This window comes from Panthera tigris, chromosome A3 (assembly GCF_018350195.1).
Source record: "Panthera tigris isolate Pti1 chromosome A3, P.tigris_Pti1_mat1.1, whole genome shotgun sequence".
Taxonomy (NCBI): Eukaryota; Metazoa; Chordata; class Mammalia; order Carnivora; family Felidae; genus Panthera; species Panthera tigris.
This window is the reverse complement of record NC_056662.1, coordinates 15,196,829-15,211,916: the sequence shown is the minus strand read 5'-3', so window position 1 is coordinate 15,211,916 and position 15,088 is coordinate 15,196,829. Positions and strand designations below refer to the sequence as shown.

The window sequence follows — 15,088 nt, the reverse complement described above, 5'->3', positions numbered from 1 at the left end:
TCATTTTGACCCACGATCCCTCAGAATTGCTTTGCTTAATTTTTAATCATATGTAAAATCTTTCTAGCCATTTTAGTTTATTTATTTCTAGCTTAATTCCACCGTGGTCAGTTTGATTTCAATTTCTTGACATTTGTTGAGAATTAAAAAAAAAAAAATGTTCCATTTGCTCTTGTTAAGAATGTATGTTCCACAGTAATTCTGAATTCTTTTTGATAGACATTAGTCATTTATTATTTGTGTTGTTCAAATCTTTTAGATCGTTACTGGGTTTGCTGTATTTTGTTTTGTTTTTTCTTCCTATTCTATAAGTTACTGGGAAGTATGTTCAAATTGTCTCTTGGTCCATAATGCTTCTGGCAATGGCAGACCAGTTTACTTGGGACCTTGAGATCCTTCCAGGAAAGCAAAATACCATTCCTTGAGGATTGTCCAGCAACATTTTGGATACAAATCACCTCCCGCTTCTGCTTTCAGAGTAGGTTAGCTCTGGGCTTTGAAGTGAGACACCCACAAGCAAAAGCTCATCATGTTCCTTAATGCACCTGCAGGTTAAGAGTGTCCTATTGCTTGGTGGTTCCAGAGTTTTTCTCAACCCCTTTTTTATGCTAATTTCTTAGCAGGAAACAGTTCACTGGTTTTGTCCTAAGGCAGTCACCCCCTGCTAGTCCAGAAGAAAACCACAGACCTGTCCTCCTTCATCCATCTCAGCTAATACTCTTTCTGCAAAGCACCCCTCCCAACCCTATTCCCTACTAGAACCCCTATTTAAGTATATCTCTGGCCCTTAACTTGTATGTATTTCAGGAAATTGGCACAGGGGCTTTTAGACAATGAAGTCTACATATCTATTTGTAATAACCTGCTGAGTGGACTATGGTAGTTTCAGCCACCTGTCTGTGCCTGTTCGTTTTCCTTTGTTAATTTTAGCAAACAATACTTGTGCTCTGCAGGTTTTATGGGTATAACAACAGGGACCCAAAAGGAAGAGTTGGCAAATTAGAATATGCGAGGGTCATAGAGCTTAATACCAAATTGATAACCCAACCTTGTCTGCAACTTCATCTGTTGGTGTTGGGATAGTAGAAGGTAGGATATCAGCCTTTTATTTCCTTCAAGTTCTCATTCTTTTTCCCCCAGTCTGTATTTAATTCCATCATGGAGGAAAACTAACTTTCCTTCTGAGCTATCCCAATTCCTCTCTATCCCTCAAGGACCAAGCATCTCTTCTTCCAGAAAAATGATACCATGACACGGACATGTAGCAACCCCTCTATATTGTCTCATTCATCCCTTCTGTCTCATTCATCCCTTCTTGCCTTTTCCCATCCTGGTTTCTGTTTGCTTGGATCATAAGACTTAACCCTTCTTTGGACTATCTGCCAAAAGATAGAGTTAGCCACACCTGCACTCATGAGGAGTGGCCCTTGCCACAGCCTGAGCACAGTGTAGGCTCTATAACCCTCTAAAGCTTGCCTATTCTTTCTAGGAGTATTTATATTTGAGAAAATTCCTCCAGATTCCAAGTGACTGAGTAAATAATGATAACAAAAGAGGCATTGTCTGAGAGGACAGCTTGGAGAGGTCAATGGCATTTCTTTCCAATTGTAGACCATGGGTGCTGCCACCTTTAAGGAAGATTGTACTTCCCTGGATTAGTTAAAAGGGAGGCCACTTGTGGGAACCTGCTAGAATCACAGGCCAGAAATAAGAAAGAAAGGCTGCACCAAGGTATGGGGAACCCAGAGAGATGGTGTTTCCTGTAACCATAAGAACATCCCACACATAAGCAGTTTTCCCCAGGTATGTTAGTCAGTGAACCAAGAGAGTCCAGGAGTCTTGGCTAAGAAGAACAAACTTCCAAACGTTGAGAAATCAGGGAAATGCACTGGGAGACACGGTTTGGGGGCTTAGGGAAAGGTGGAGACAGTGAATGGTCCTGGGATTATAGAAGAAGAGACAGAGCTTCTGAATTACTTCCACAGTTTATTTGTCAAGGAATTGAGATTGATAATATAATGTTTCAGGGAAGAGGGCTGTCAGGTAGGAGAAATTGCCCTGGGACCCCTCTTCCTCCCTCCCCCTCCTTTCCAGCTGGGACAAGATGATGGTCCCACTGGACATCAAGTAGTATTATTCTGATGCCCCGTATCCACTTATTAACCAGTCAGGGTGGTGGTCATGGAAAAAGTAAACGCTGGCGTGGTGGTGGTGGTGACGGGTGTATAGTCCTCAGTATCAGCCTCTGGAAGAGAGAATGGGTAGGTATTCAGTGGCCACACAGTCTGGTGAAAAACATTTCTTTAAGTATAACAGATCCTCCCAAACTCTGGTGGTAGGCATATTTTCTGTGATTTAGGATATTCACACACCACGCTTCTCTCAAGATGTTTTTTGTTTGCTTGTTTGCTTTAAGCAAGCCTCATGCTCAGCACAGAGCCCTATGTGGGTCTTGAACTCACGACCCTGAGATCAAGACCTGAGATGAGATTAAAAGTTAGATGTTTAAACAAATGAGCTACCCAGGCACACTATAGATGTTTTAAGCCCAATGAGTAAAGACACATAAATGTCAGACCTATGGGGTTTGGATAAATCAGGTGGGCCTGCAAGTGACTTGGAATGGAGGGAGGACAGGGATTTGGGATGGGAGGAAGGGGGGGGGTACCTCAAGTTGGACTGGGTACCAGGACTAGGAAGACATATTCTGTCTGTCCCCTCAGTAGGGAGTCCACGGTCTTAAAAACCAAATGGCAAGAGAGGGGTGCTTCTGAGGTCCTACCATGTTTTCTGACGGTCATGCAGATAGGACCACAGAGAGAATAGCAGCAGCATTCGTAGCCCGCACCGCATTGCCAGGCATACTTGCACCTTCTGCCGCACCCGTAGTTACTGGGAAGCCTCGGGCAGTGTCTCAGTTTCAGTTCTACTACAACTGAGAAGGAACACATGAGCAGTGGCTCCAAGAAGACCACTTTTTCTCACTATTATCCACCCCTTTAAAGCCACAGGACTCACTCCATTGGTTTTTCTTCTTCTTACTCTGTGTCCAGGGATCTGGGTGGGCTTTTTTGTTCCTGGAGTCAAAATCCAGCTCCCACCCCTAACAAATCCAGCAACCATAAAATCACCTGCATGCAACTTAACATCACAGGACCTGAGTCCTGCAACCCAATTCCCAGAACAAAGAGTCCCAAGAGATCCTCTTGTCTCTTGCCCTCATTTACAGGGTAGGGGGAATGGATCACAGAGAAGAGGAAGAACTGTCTTGTACTTTTCCCTGTCTCATTGAGACAGCCCTCCAAACCTAGCTGCTCCCCAGAAACCTCTGCCACCAGTTATGGACCCACAACTCCCCCCTCAATTCTGCTGATTTCAATTTTTTACCCCAGTGATTCCAAACTTCTCTTGGTCAAGCACACATTTAACTTCTCCTCTACATGCCCAATGGTCTAAAATACCCAATGCCCTTGACAAAGGGCATATTTCAAGAAATGATTAGTACCCCATTCCCAATTTGGTGCTCATGCTTGGAACTCCTAACTGGAGTCATAAACTCCTAGTGGCTCAGTCTAAGCACCTTCCACCTGGGTTTTGAAACCTGTGGAGGTTTCCACTGCTAAGATCCTCTTTTTAAAAAAAATGCCACGTAGCCACCACTGTCCCCACAACACACATAAACACATCATTACTTGTAACATCAGGAGACCCTCAAACTTGAGAAGTGCACATTCAACTTTCCTCATATCCTGGCTTTAAAAAGGAACCAATGCTTTTATAGATGCCAGCCAGTCCCTTTGTTCCTTTTGTTTTATACCCCTTCTTCGTTTTGAAGCTCAACCAGAATACCTACCTGAATAAGGAGACTGAGTCTCAGATTTTTCTCTCAGTGTTCCTGCCACTGACATGATGATCACCACACAATACAGTGTGAACATCTGGAGAAAAACCCCTTCATGATGTGAACTCGGGATGTCTGAGTGTGAGCCTGGCAGGAGACCCAGGATTTCACCAGGTCCTGCTGGGGGTAGCGAAGGGCTTTGGGGTGTGGAAATCACGTGACTGGTCTCTCACTGCCCCCTCTGGTTCTGCCTCCTGTCCTCCACGCACCATTCCTTGGCTGGGCACGGGTGTCTCCTGAGCTACTTGCCTTCTCCTTATGCTTTCTCCTCCTCTCATTGCAGAAATGAATTCTTCATAGCATTATCATTTATTTTAAAATTTGAAAAACAGTGCAAAGTACAAAGAAAAGTATTAAGATATGATCGGCTATCTATTAGCTAGATAGATAATAGTCATCTAGCTTATCATGACAGATAGCTTTAGAGTTTATCTCTCAATAAAAAAAATCATACATATTTCTTGTATTAGTATTTCACTGCATTTTAAAAGCCATTTAAACTATGTGGCAACGAGAAAGAATGAAATCTGGCCTTTTGTAGCAACGTGGATGGAACTGGAGAGTGTTATGCTAAGTGAAATAAGTCATACAGAGAAAGACAGATATCATATGTTTTCACTCTTATGTGGATCCTGAGAAACTTAACAGAAGACCATGGGGGAGGGGAAGGAAAAAAAAAAAGAGGTTAGAGAGGGAGGGAGCCAAAACATAAGAGACTCTTAAAAATTGAGAACAAACTGAGGGTTGATGCGGGGTGGGAGGGAGGGGAGGGTGGGTGATGGGCACTGAGGAGGGCACCTGTTGGGATGATCACTGGGGTGTTGTATGGAAACCAATTTGACAATAAATTTCATATTTAAAAAATAAATAAATAAAAGGACTGGGGAAAAAAAGCCATTTAAGAACATAAGCACATGGAAATGCCTTGGAGGCTCAGTTGGTTAAGCGTCCCACTCATGATTTCAGCTCAGGTCATGATCTCAGGGTTGTGGGACTGAGCTGGGAGTCAGTCCCCACCCTGGGCATGGAGCCACTTAATATCATCTCTCTCTCCCTCCCCCTCCCCCACCCCCCTCCATAAAAATTACAACAAAAACAAATCAGTAAATATTAGTAAAAAAATTTTTTTAATCTCCAGACTTATAAATTGATCACAAAATTTGAAGTGGAACAACTTTTCCTAAGCCGGAATTTCCCGAATATTTCCTGTCTTTCATAAGAATTAGGTCCTAATGATACCAGCATATTTCCTATTTAAAGCATAATTAATTCACAATTTTTGTAGATGCACTAACTTTCTATCACTCGATTCCATTACAGTGATTTTGGGGAGTGAGAGCAGCAAGATGGCTGAATAAGAGCCCCCTGCTTGAATCCTCCCTCTACGACAATTTGGCATCCACCCACACACAAAAGTACCCCTGTGGAAGCTTCAGGATCCAGCTCCTTGCACCAGGGCACCTGGGAGGAATATCCCCCACGCGTTGGGTCATAGGCCATAGGTAACTCAGTCTTGTTACCGGGGACTCTGAAGTGGCCCGTGGACTGGCTGTATTCCCTCCTCAGCCACAGTCCAGGAGCCAGGGGAGAAGCCTCATTTAGACCATCACCCACACATGACAAGCTTTGTGGAAATCCAGGCGTGAAACAGAGATGTCCCATCACACTGTTGGAGAGAAAAAGCAATCCAAGTGTGGACACATTGGAGAGGTTACAAGTCACAGTTTGACTTTACCTGCATCACATCCACCCAGATTTTTTTTAAAAATCCTCTAAGGAATTGTGCCTGCAAGAATGTTGAAATGTCCTCCGTGAACCCAGGCAAGAGGAAGTATATACAGTCCCTGCGGCACACTTCTGCTTGTTCCACGCTCACATTATTTACACATATTGTGCATTATCGACTCATCTTCCGCACATTACTAAGTGAAGACATCTTCTACACAAATTAAACCTTATGAATGAGGTTGGCATGAGCCAAGGGGGACTGGAAAAGCCCACCATATTAGGAGAAAAGTTGCTAAGTGTTCAGCACTTGAGGATGGTGAGCACATAAGAGACCACATGATTCTTCTGTGCACAAGAAAATAAATTATGAAAGCTTTGTAGGCTCTAGAAAGCTAGGTGAGTCACCGGAGCATGGCATGATATTTTTGAATGCTGGCAAAATGGCTTCAGTTCTCTTTTGGGTTCTTTGGCTAAACCAGCTCTATTTACATTCCTCACCCAGCCCCGCCCAAATTCTCAGGAATCCATACAAATCCGCCAGGCAGTTTGGGTTTATCTTTTCTAATGAATTAAGATACTTACTAGTTAAGCCATGGCTTTCCAGCTTTCAATTTCTTGAAAATGCTTATTCCCCATTTCCTCTCCTATTCTCTTCAACCTTGCATATTAGGGTGAGTTTTTTCTTTTATGTCATTCTAGTGAGGTTTTAAGTGTAAGCAGAGAGAAAAAGGATAAAGGTCCCTCTAAATATGCCTACGTCTTAGTTCCAAGAACCGGAACTAGCTGACCTGGAGCGGTGAAGGGGCTTTGCAAATGAGATGAAGGGTAGTGACCTTGAGATGGGGAGGCTGGTGGGTCCAGTGTGACCATGAGTGGATGAAAGCACGGATGTTTCCTGACTGCAGTGGGCTAGAGACCCACAGAACGAGGTGAGACGCGAAGCATGAGGACCCAGTTGGCCTTTGCTGGCTCTGCAGATGGAAGAACGCGGCCCACGCCACGGAATGTGAGTGGCCTCTAGAGGCTGAAAACAGCCCTCAGCTGACAGCTGGCAAGGGAATGGAGACCTCAGGCTCATAACTTCAAGGACCTGAATTCTGCCGACAATCTGAACGAACGCAGACATGGGTCCTTCCGTCTAGAGAGGAAACGCAAAAAGGAGCACTGCCCTGCTGACACCTTGATTGTCATTGGAAGAGACCCGTGGGGCACTTGCGACCTACAGAGCTGTAAGGTAATGATTTGTGTGGTTTAAGCCCCTAAATTCGTGATGACTTATTACAGCAGCAACGGGAAACAGATATTCATATTCAAATACCCTGTTTAACCGGCAGGCCCAATTTTGTGTTGGGATATCCAGCCTATCTGGATGTTTCTGTTTCTATCCTAACCCACTCCTCCAGCGCTCACCTTGCCCTCCAAGTGTTTATACGTTCGCAGTGGACGAGAGCCTTTCTTACATATTTACCTTTATTCCTAATTCTGAGGTTGTGGAATGAACTCCACACTCGTGAGAGCCAAAGCAGAAGCTTTGTCATCTCAAACACAAGACAAACTCGGAGAAACAACTTTTCTCTCTCAATGACCAGTAATGGCTTTCAAAATACTCCAGCCCTCAGATTCCTGAGCGTGACTCTGTACTTGCTGGTTAATTTTGTGACCTCTTTTCCCTGGGGAAGCAAACCTCACCTGCATGTTCTGGTTTCATGGTCAAAGGGCTTGATGGAAAAACAAGGAACTGCAGAAGAAGAAAAATTGCGACTTGGTTAATATTTTTTAAAATGCTGCACCACAGCACCATTTTATTATTAAGGCCACAAAGTCTTTCCTCGTCCAGTTTTGAGCAATACAGCATTCCATTTTCCTCTAGTTTGGCTATGGTTCGAATGTTCTTACTTGGATTTGACATTTGAAGTAACTGTCTGAATTTTATTCTTGGGGGAGGGGGGTGTTTCATATCTTGCTTAGTCCTTGTGGGTCGTGAGGTGATCTTGGAAGTGGAAACTTCATGTCAAGGACAATGGAGCAAAGAGGTGAAGCGGCCTGGATCTTCTATGGTTTGTGGTGTCCCTACACTGGTTCGGGACACCTAATCCTCAGTCTTCCACATGAACAAATATTGACCCGTCCTACTTTAAGCCGCTATTTTCTTTGTTGTTGCTGTCATCATGCATTCGAAACGAATCCGAACTGAAACACCAGCCGAAGTGCATATTAATGGAGAATGGTGGCTTAAGAAGTCTCTATCTTTTTTATTTCTCACGTGCTCTCTCAGGAAGCCTGGTGAGTTGTATGTTACCAAAATGAGGTCGTTAAGAAAGAGGGAGGGGTCGGATCTAGGAACTGGGTGCTCTGATCTTGGAGGAACTGAAGTGCCACCGTGCTGGTGAAGAGAAGTCCCCAGTGCTGCTGTGTATGGCCCTGGAGCACAGCATGCTGGTGCAGAGGCTGAAGACTTTCGGAGTTTCCACGGAGGAAAAGCTGCTACTTCCAGGAGGCTTAGGACGAGTGGCTTCAGCCGCGGGTGCATTCTTTGGCTCTACCCTTGTACCGCCCGATGTGCTCCCATTCTGTCCCAAGTAGAAAGAGGAAAAGGTGACAAAAAGTATACAGTTCTGGTATTCTGACTGTCAAGGAGCTAACTGTCCCTCTTAAAAGGATTTCCTTTTTGGAATGCCCCAGATGAACTGAATGAAATCCCTTCCAGTAGTCAAAGGGAGGAAAATAGGAGATGAAAGCCAAAGCTCCAAATGTAAGCAACTGCTCGCCTGGGGCAACACATCTTCTCTCCCTTCCGCCTCTCCACGACTCAGGATTGCATTAAGCAATCTCTTGCAAAAAGGTAACTTCTATTCAGTTTTCAGAGCTTCACCTGTGTCTGCTGTTTCTTAAAAAGAACCAGTTTAAAATAATGAATATGCCATAGAGGCAGATCTTTCAGTTGGCAAAAATTTCTCCCCTTCATAAGAGACATTTACACGCATGAGGGAAGTCTCCATTTGTAAGCCTGTCCTCCTCTCTGGATGTGGAAGAGAAGGATGACTTTCAGCCCCTAGAAAGTCTTTATCAAGGGAGCCTGCAGCAGAAATCTGCATAACGACCATGCCTTTGTCCACTGTGCCTTTCCTGGTGACTTCCCATAACGGGCCTTCCCTTTCCTTTCCACATCTTTTGTCTTCAGCTGAAGATGTCATTGGAGGAGATGGCTTGGGCCACTTGGGGCCCTAAGTTTTCCTGGTCTCTCCCAGGTATACTGGAGGTATACATGTTGGGAAACTTCAGTTTGTTTTTCTCCTGCTAATCTGTCTTTGATTGCAGTGGCAGGGGGGGTTGTGGGGGGGTCTCAGACAAGAACCCAGAAGGGGAGAGGAAAAGGCACTTTTTCTCCCTATACTATCCTGGATACCCAAGAGGACAATACCTTCTTCCTTCCCTCATCCTTCTGTTGGGTGTCCCTAACCTCTTGTTTTTCTTGACTTCTTTTGTCCTGAAGGAATAACCACTTTGACTCAATCGAGCTCCAGGTCACCCTTATCCCTGAACGTCAAGACAAAGCCCCACTCCTGAAGGATGTTTGCCTGAGCCGCTGAGTCCTTGTGCCTTTTCCTTACTCTGAGCTCTAAGGCACTAACCAGTGTTCTGTTAGGCCTTAATCCTTGCTGGCCTCGGTCTTTGCTGTATCACATCGTGGAACCTTTCCTTGGGCTCCACCGCTGATAAGTGTGATCTGCTGACTCAGCCCCTCTAAATGAATATATACTGTCCTCTGGATCAGGAAGAGGCACAGATATGAATACATCCTAGGGACTTTATAATCCCCTCATCCAAGGGAAGTTATATCTCTAAACGATCTTCAAGGGGAGCTTGGATGGCTCAGTCGTTTAAGCGTCCGACTCTTGATTTGGCTCAGGTCATGAGTTTGTGGTTCGTGAGATCGAGCCCTGCCTTGGGCTCTTTGCTGGCAATGGGGAGCCTGCTTGGAATTGTCTCTCTCTCTCTCTCTCTCTGTCCCTCTCCGACCCTGAAATAAATAAATAAACATTAAAATGGTCTTCAAGATACTAATGGCAGAATATAATATGACATATATTATATTCGAATTTAATCTAAGGGAACACTATGGGCCGGAAGCCTGCCTGGCATTACCAGACATGTCAGGATATGACTCATATTACCCACGTAAAACTACCATGCAGACACAACAGGCAGGAATAAGAGGATGTAAGGAGGCAGAAGGAGGGACGATTCTGGAAGCTGAGTGCCCGCCTTGAGGGCAGGACCACCTTCTCTAATGAGAGGAGCCACCAGCTTTCCAGGGGGCGCTTGTTCCATTTTGCAGTGATGTGGAGGCCAAGGTCTTGGGTCTTGCTTGAGGAGTTTGGCTTTGCCTAAGTAGACAGGTCGGAGACCACCCTGTGTTCACCAACTCCTGCTTTCTGTTCTCCTTGGGCATACAGCGAGACTATATTTCCCAGTCTCCTTTGCAAATAAGGGACCGCATGACCACATTATGGCAAATAGCATGTGGATGGAGCAGAGCTCCACTTCTAGGCCTGGCTCTTAAAAACCTTCTGCAGGAGCTTCCACGTAACCTTCTCCCATCTGTTGGCTGGATGCAGAGGAGGCTCTGCGAGATGATGGAGCTATAGATAGAAAGATGTATGGTGCTTGAATCATGCATGGCATGGGGGTGTTCGCCAACCACCCGCAGTGAAATCTATTGTGAATGAGAATAAGCTTTGTGTTTACTGACATTTTTCTAAATCTCTGCATTGTTGCTACAGCCGTGAGTCTACTGAATAAGTGGGAAGGCAGACTAACTGGGTTGTCTATAACCCGTCGTGGGGTGGGAAGAACAGTTCGATCACTGTGAAGAGACAAATGGAACCACAGGAATGGAGTATAACACACTGCAGAGCCCTCGGGTTGGTTGTCAGTTTATTTGGCTGAGACTTGAACCTTCTCAGGACAGAGAGATCAAGGGGAGAATAGAATGGTCCTCAGCCAGGGCAAGGGAATAACTCAACAGGTAGCCAGGCAGCACTCTTCTTAGACTACATAGGCGTCCTCTAGCCCACATCAGTGGTGGGGCAGCTAGAGCCTAGAGGTTTAGCATGGATTTAAAGGGTTCTCTGGAAGAGAAAAGTCAGGTGGTTAAAAGGGAACACCCATTCCCAAACTTAACAACACCCCTGGCCCCGGTTAATGGGAAAAGGAATTTGTTCTGTAATTCAGGGGTTACCCACTTTTAAGCAATTTCTCCCAAGAAGTTTGCCAATTCATCACACAGGTGGAGGCTGGGCCTCGTGGGCCTGCCTGAGACAAGGGGCCCACACAGAGGCCAGACTAAGGAGTCCATAATCGGGGCCTTGGACAAAGGAGGGATGAATAACTGATGGGTGACCTTTTGGGGGAACTGAATGAGAAGGGAGAAAAGTGGAGCCCCCCATGTTTGTGTCTTGATTTATTTTGCCCTGAATGTCAGCCTAGGTACAGAGATAGTAGGGCATCGACTTATGCTGCCTGTTTCTTTGTCCGGGACTTGGGTGACTTCTGTTCCAGGTCCCACCTTCTGAACGAGGGTGACCAGTAGTGAGGAAGCATATCTAGGCCCGACCTTGCCACCCCAAACAACTCACTCATTGTCCAAGCAGATGTTTCCACAGAAGGTCCAGCAGCATGTATGATTGGGAGATAAACACTCATGTAATTTAGTGCACCTCTTCTCACAGTACTGTAACAGAGGCTGTATCCAGCACTGCTCGACCACTGTTCTTCCAACTGAAACTGAGACGATAGATGTTGGCAGATCCATCCACCCACAACTTAGAGAAGAAACCCTTCTCAAGCTTAACTATCCCCAAGCTCTGGAACCTGAGCTTGAAGTCACAAATAAAACATTTCTCTGCGTTTTAAGAAAATCCTTTTCTTGAGTTCTAGTTGTGTCTGTTCACAGAAGACCATTCTTGCATGCCATGCCTTCCCTCTCTCCCCACATCCCTACAGCACTGCAGGCATTCGGGTCCTCCCCAAGCTCCCTAAAGATAGGACCCAGGACAACCTCATCTTCTAGTGGCACCACTTCACCAAGTCTATTCTCATGGGACGTTGGATTTCAGGGCCTGCAATATACTGTAGCTCCAATTTCCACACTCAGTTTGCAGAATGGAAAACTGAGCTGGGGGAGAATAGGCACTTATATTTCCCCTTGTCTATTTGCTTCCTTGCTGGTACCACCTAAGCACTCAGCCTCTCCCCAGATTCCCAGTATCTTTCCCTGGCCCACAACCCTCCTTTTAGTATCCCCATTTTATCCTCTGACCCCAAACTTAGACTCTAAGGATCCCTTATTAGTTTTTTCCAGTTTTCATATTCCAAGGAAATAATATTGCCCTTTTGGTATTCATCAAAGGCACAGATTCCGAAAAGAAGGGCTCAGAGGGAAGCTCTGTGTTGGTGCTTCCCCTACCTAAGGTAGTCTACCTTTGTCAAATATCATTTCCCACAAGCTTATGGAATGGACTTATGGACTGAACTATGTTCCCTTTCCATATACCCATGATTGTTGCTTTCAGAGATGAGAGGGGGAGCATGGAGGGGCACTTGATTGGCAACATCCAACCAAAATCTTTCTTGGGTGTCTCAGCTCTAAGGAGGGTTGGGATCCGGGAAAGGTGGTCCCTGAATCAGCTACACCAGACATCCCGGGCCTGGGCAGAGACCCCTCCTCCCTTGCCATACCACCTACAAAATGTCTTGTTCCTGAGGCCTCCCAGCACAGGCAGAGGCATCACAACCCCATAGATGATCACGTTGAGTAGGAGAACCCAGGGCTTCATGGTAGTAGTCTCTATGTGTGTTTGGGTTAAGTTCTGGTCTTCTCCCAATGCTGCCAGAGGTACAACAGGAATTAAGGAGAGTAGGATCAGAAAGGGAGAGAACATGCTTATGAATATTGGGTTATTCTTTCTCCTACTTTCCCTTTACACCCTCTGTCACCCAACAACACATCAAACTAGCCATTGGCTTCCCGAGGCTACTTCCCCATCTCACATTACAGCCACTTCCTTTGCAAAATTTTTTCGTTTAAAAGTGCATTGCGAGAAAGAATGAAGTCTGGCCATTTGTAGCAACATGGATGGAACTAGAGGGCATTATGTTAAGTGAAATGAGTCAGGCAGAGAAAGACAGATACTATATGTTTTCACTCATATGTGGATCCTGAGAAACTTAACAGAAGACCATGGGGAAGGAAGGGGAAGGGGGAAAAAAAGTTACAGAGAGGGAGGGAGGCAAACTATAAGAGGCTCTTAAGTACTGAGAACAAACTGAGGGTTGTTGGGGGGTGGGGGAAAGGGCAAAGTGGGTGATGGGCATTGAGGAGGGCACCTGTTGGGATGAGCACTGGGCATTGTATGGAAACCAATTCAACAATAAATTATATTTAATAAAAAATAAAAATGCATTGCATTTTCTGATTAAAAATCGATAAATCTTCAGTTTGTATAACTAGTCAAACAACAAAAAATATAAGAAGGAAATAGATAGGCATTCGTAATTGCACCACCCAGAGATAACCAGTGTATGTGTATCCTTTTTGTTGCCCTCAATATTTTTATGAACCTGGATAATAGAACCCGCCAAGTGTCCTGAATATTTTTTTTTTTTTACTTAAGAACATATGTAATAGGATAATATAATGGAAGTGTTAGTCTAGACGCTACGACAGAGTGCCAGAGTGAACCCAAAATGAATTACGAGAGATGGGTTACTCGGTAGGACTTGAGAAATTTGACAGCCAAGAACGGGTCAGGGACCTCTTAAACTTTGATCTAATCAGATGACCCAAAGTTAAAGGAGTTGTAGAGAGGCCTTCAACGATTTTATTGGTACAAAGCTCTGCTTGGGAAGCAGGGAAGCTGTCTTCTAATTCCAAGTTGAGAGAAAAGGCTTTGTGGATACTACTCATAGAGCTTACTGTGTGTCCCAGAAGTTTGTAGGGATACCATAGATCTGAGTCATGACTGAAGGCTCTAACGGGTGAGGGATCTGGCCAGAATGGCCTTTAGTAGCAGAGAAGAGGGCTGCAGTTGGGGCACATCTAAATTGTAAATGGCCAGATAGTGTTTTGTGTCTGCAGCGAACCCTTGGAATCTCCCACGAAAAGGCGCCAGCAGCACAAAGCCAGCTTAGGATAGCATCTACTGTGTGAGAGCTGTCCTACTTCCTCCTGTTGGTTCTCCCTGCCTCTACTCTCTAGGAAGCAGAAATGTTTTTTAGCCAGATGGGGGTGACAGAACAGAATCACAAAGAGCCCAAGATGGAGATACCGATCACACCCTTTTCCACAACTAGAGCTTCTGAGGGAGGAGCGAGTCCACAGTTCTCAACAATTGGTGGAGTTGTGGTTCCTTACATGGACCTGCACATTTATTAGGTTGAGATGTTTTGTGACTGAGCAGTCACACAAAAGGTGGGGCTCCTGCCTACATTTTCCAGGAGGAGAAAAGAAACAACTAGCCATTCTGAGTAAAGAATACACACAAGGGAGACAAAATAATATGATCACATCACACAAGTCATGCCAACAAGCCAACCATAAATATCATGGTCATTCCCCCAGAGATGGTTAAGGAAATTGTTAAGGAAAAAAGAGTGAAGCAGAAGATGAGATAGCCTGCTGACAACTGGCAGCTGAGGGGTGGGGGGAAGATAATTACCAGTCAATTTTCCCAGCGCTCTACTGTTCTGCCCCCTTTAACCTTTATCTTCTGCTTTGCCATCCTGAAACCAGAAAGGAAGGAAAACAAAAGAGCCCAAGGAAAGACCAAAATTGTAATGTTATGATTGCATCGTCACAGGTAATGATTGTCCTTGTTCCTGAAAGTCTTTATATTTGCTCAGAAGTTTTCAACCAAGCAGAAGAGACTCCTCTGCACTGTCCAGTGTGGTGGCCCTTCCCATATGTGACTATTTTAAGTCAACTTAAAATTCAGCTTCCAGTCCTTTCAAGCATTCCATAGCCACACGTAGCTAGTGGCTATTATATTGGGCAGCTCAAACATCAAACATTTCTATCATCACATAAAATGCTACTGAAAAACGCTGCTCTAGACGAATCGACCAAAATGCCTCTGCTCAAAAGCAAGTGTAAGTCATACAGATCATTTAAAAGGTGCAAAATGCTTCCAAGGGGCCTTTGAAAACTTACTCTCCTTTCAGAATAAGTGAAATTTAGAAGCTGGAGAAATGCAAGTTTTAGGCATGTGAATGTTTGGCACGCTGACTTTGAGCAGGTTGGATTTAGGAGACCTGGAGGGAAGAGGAGAGAAGGAGATTGTGGGGAGAAACAAAGGAGAGCAGCTTTACATGTAAAAGATCAGATGCTGGGGGGACTTCCACTCTTAGGTGCTCACATCTGCGCTCCCACATTCTCCGTTCGGAAACCGTGTCCCTGCC

The 15,088-nt window shown here is 45.0% G+C and overlaps 1 protein-coding gene and 1 long non-coding RNA gene across 2 annotated transcripts in view; one reads left to right on the top strand and one right to left on the bottom strand.

Annotated features, from left to right (window-relative positions):
• Nucleotides 1-15,088, top strand: part of LOC122237179 — a 30,653-nt gene that overhangs the window by 666 nt on the left and 14,899 nt on the right. The gene's annotated exons all lie outside the window — the stretch shown is intronic.
• WFDC9 (WAP four-disulfide core domain 9) lies at nucleotides 10,719-12,468 on the bottom strand. The gene is made up of 3 exons (XM_042980296.1): nucleotides 12,378-12,468; nucleotides 11,269-11,416; nucleotides 10,719-10,761 (listed from the first exon to the last, which is right to left on the bottom strand). Exons 1-3 carry the CDS (start codon nucleotides 12,466-12,468, stop codon nucleotides 10,731-10,733), a joined length of 270 nt encoding a protein of 89 aa, XP_042836230.1. The 3' UTR covers nucleotides 10,719-10,730.

Excerpts from the sequence above, each read along its gene's own strand:
- WFDC9 (XM_042980296.1), bottom strand. The coding sequence starts at position 12,468 with ATGAAGCCCTGGGTTCTCCTACTCAACGTGATCATCTATGGGGTTGTG. Across the intron at positions 11,417-12,377 it reads CCTCAGGAACAAGACATTTT|TTTCAGTTGGAAGAACAGTG; the intron begins GTAGGTGGTATG and ends CTATCGTCTCAG. Across the intron at positions 10,762-11,268 it reads AACATCTGCTTGGACAATGA|AGAACCCTTTAAATCCATGC; the intron begins GTGAGTTGTTTG and ends TTTCTCTTCCAG.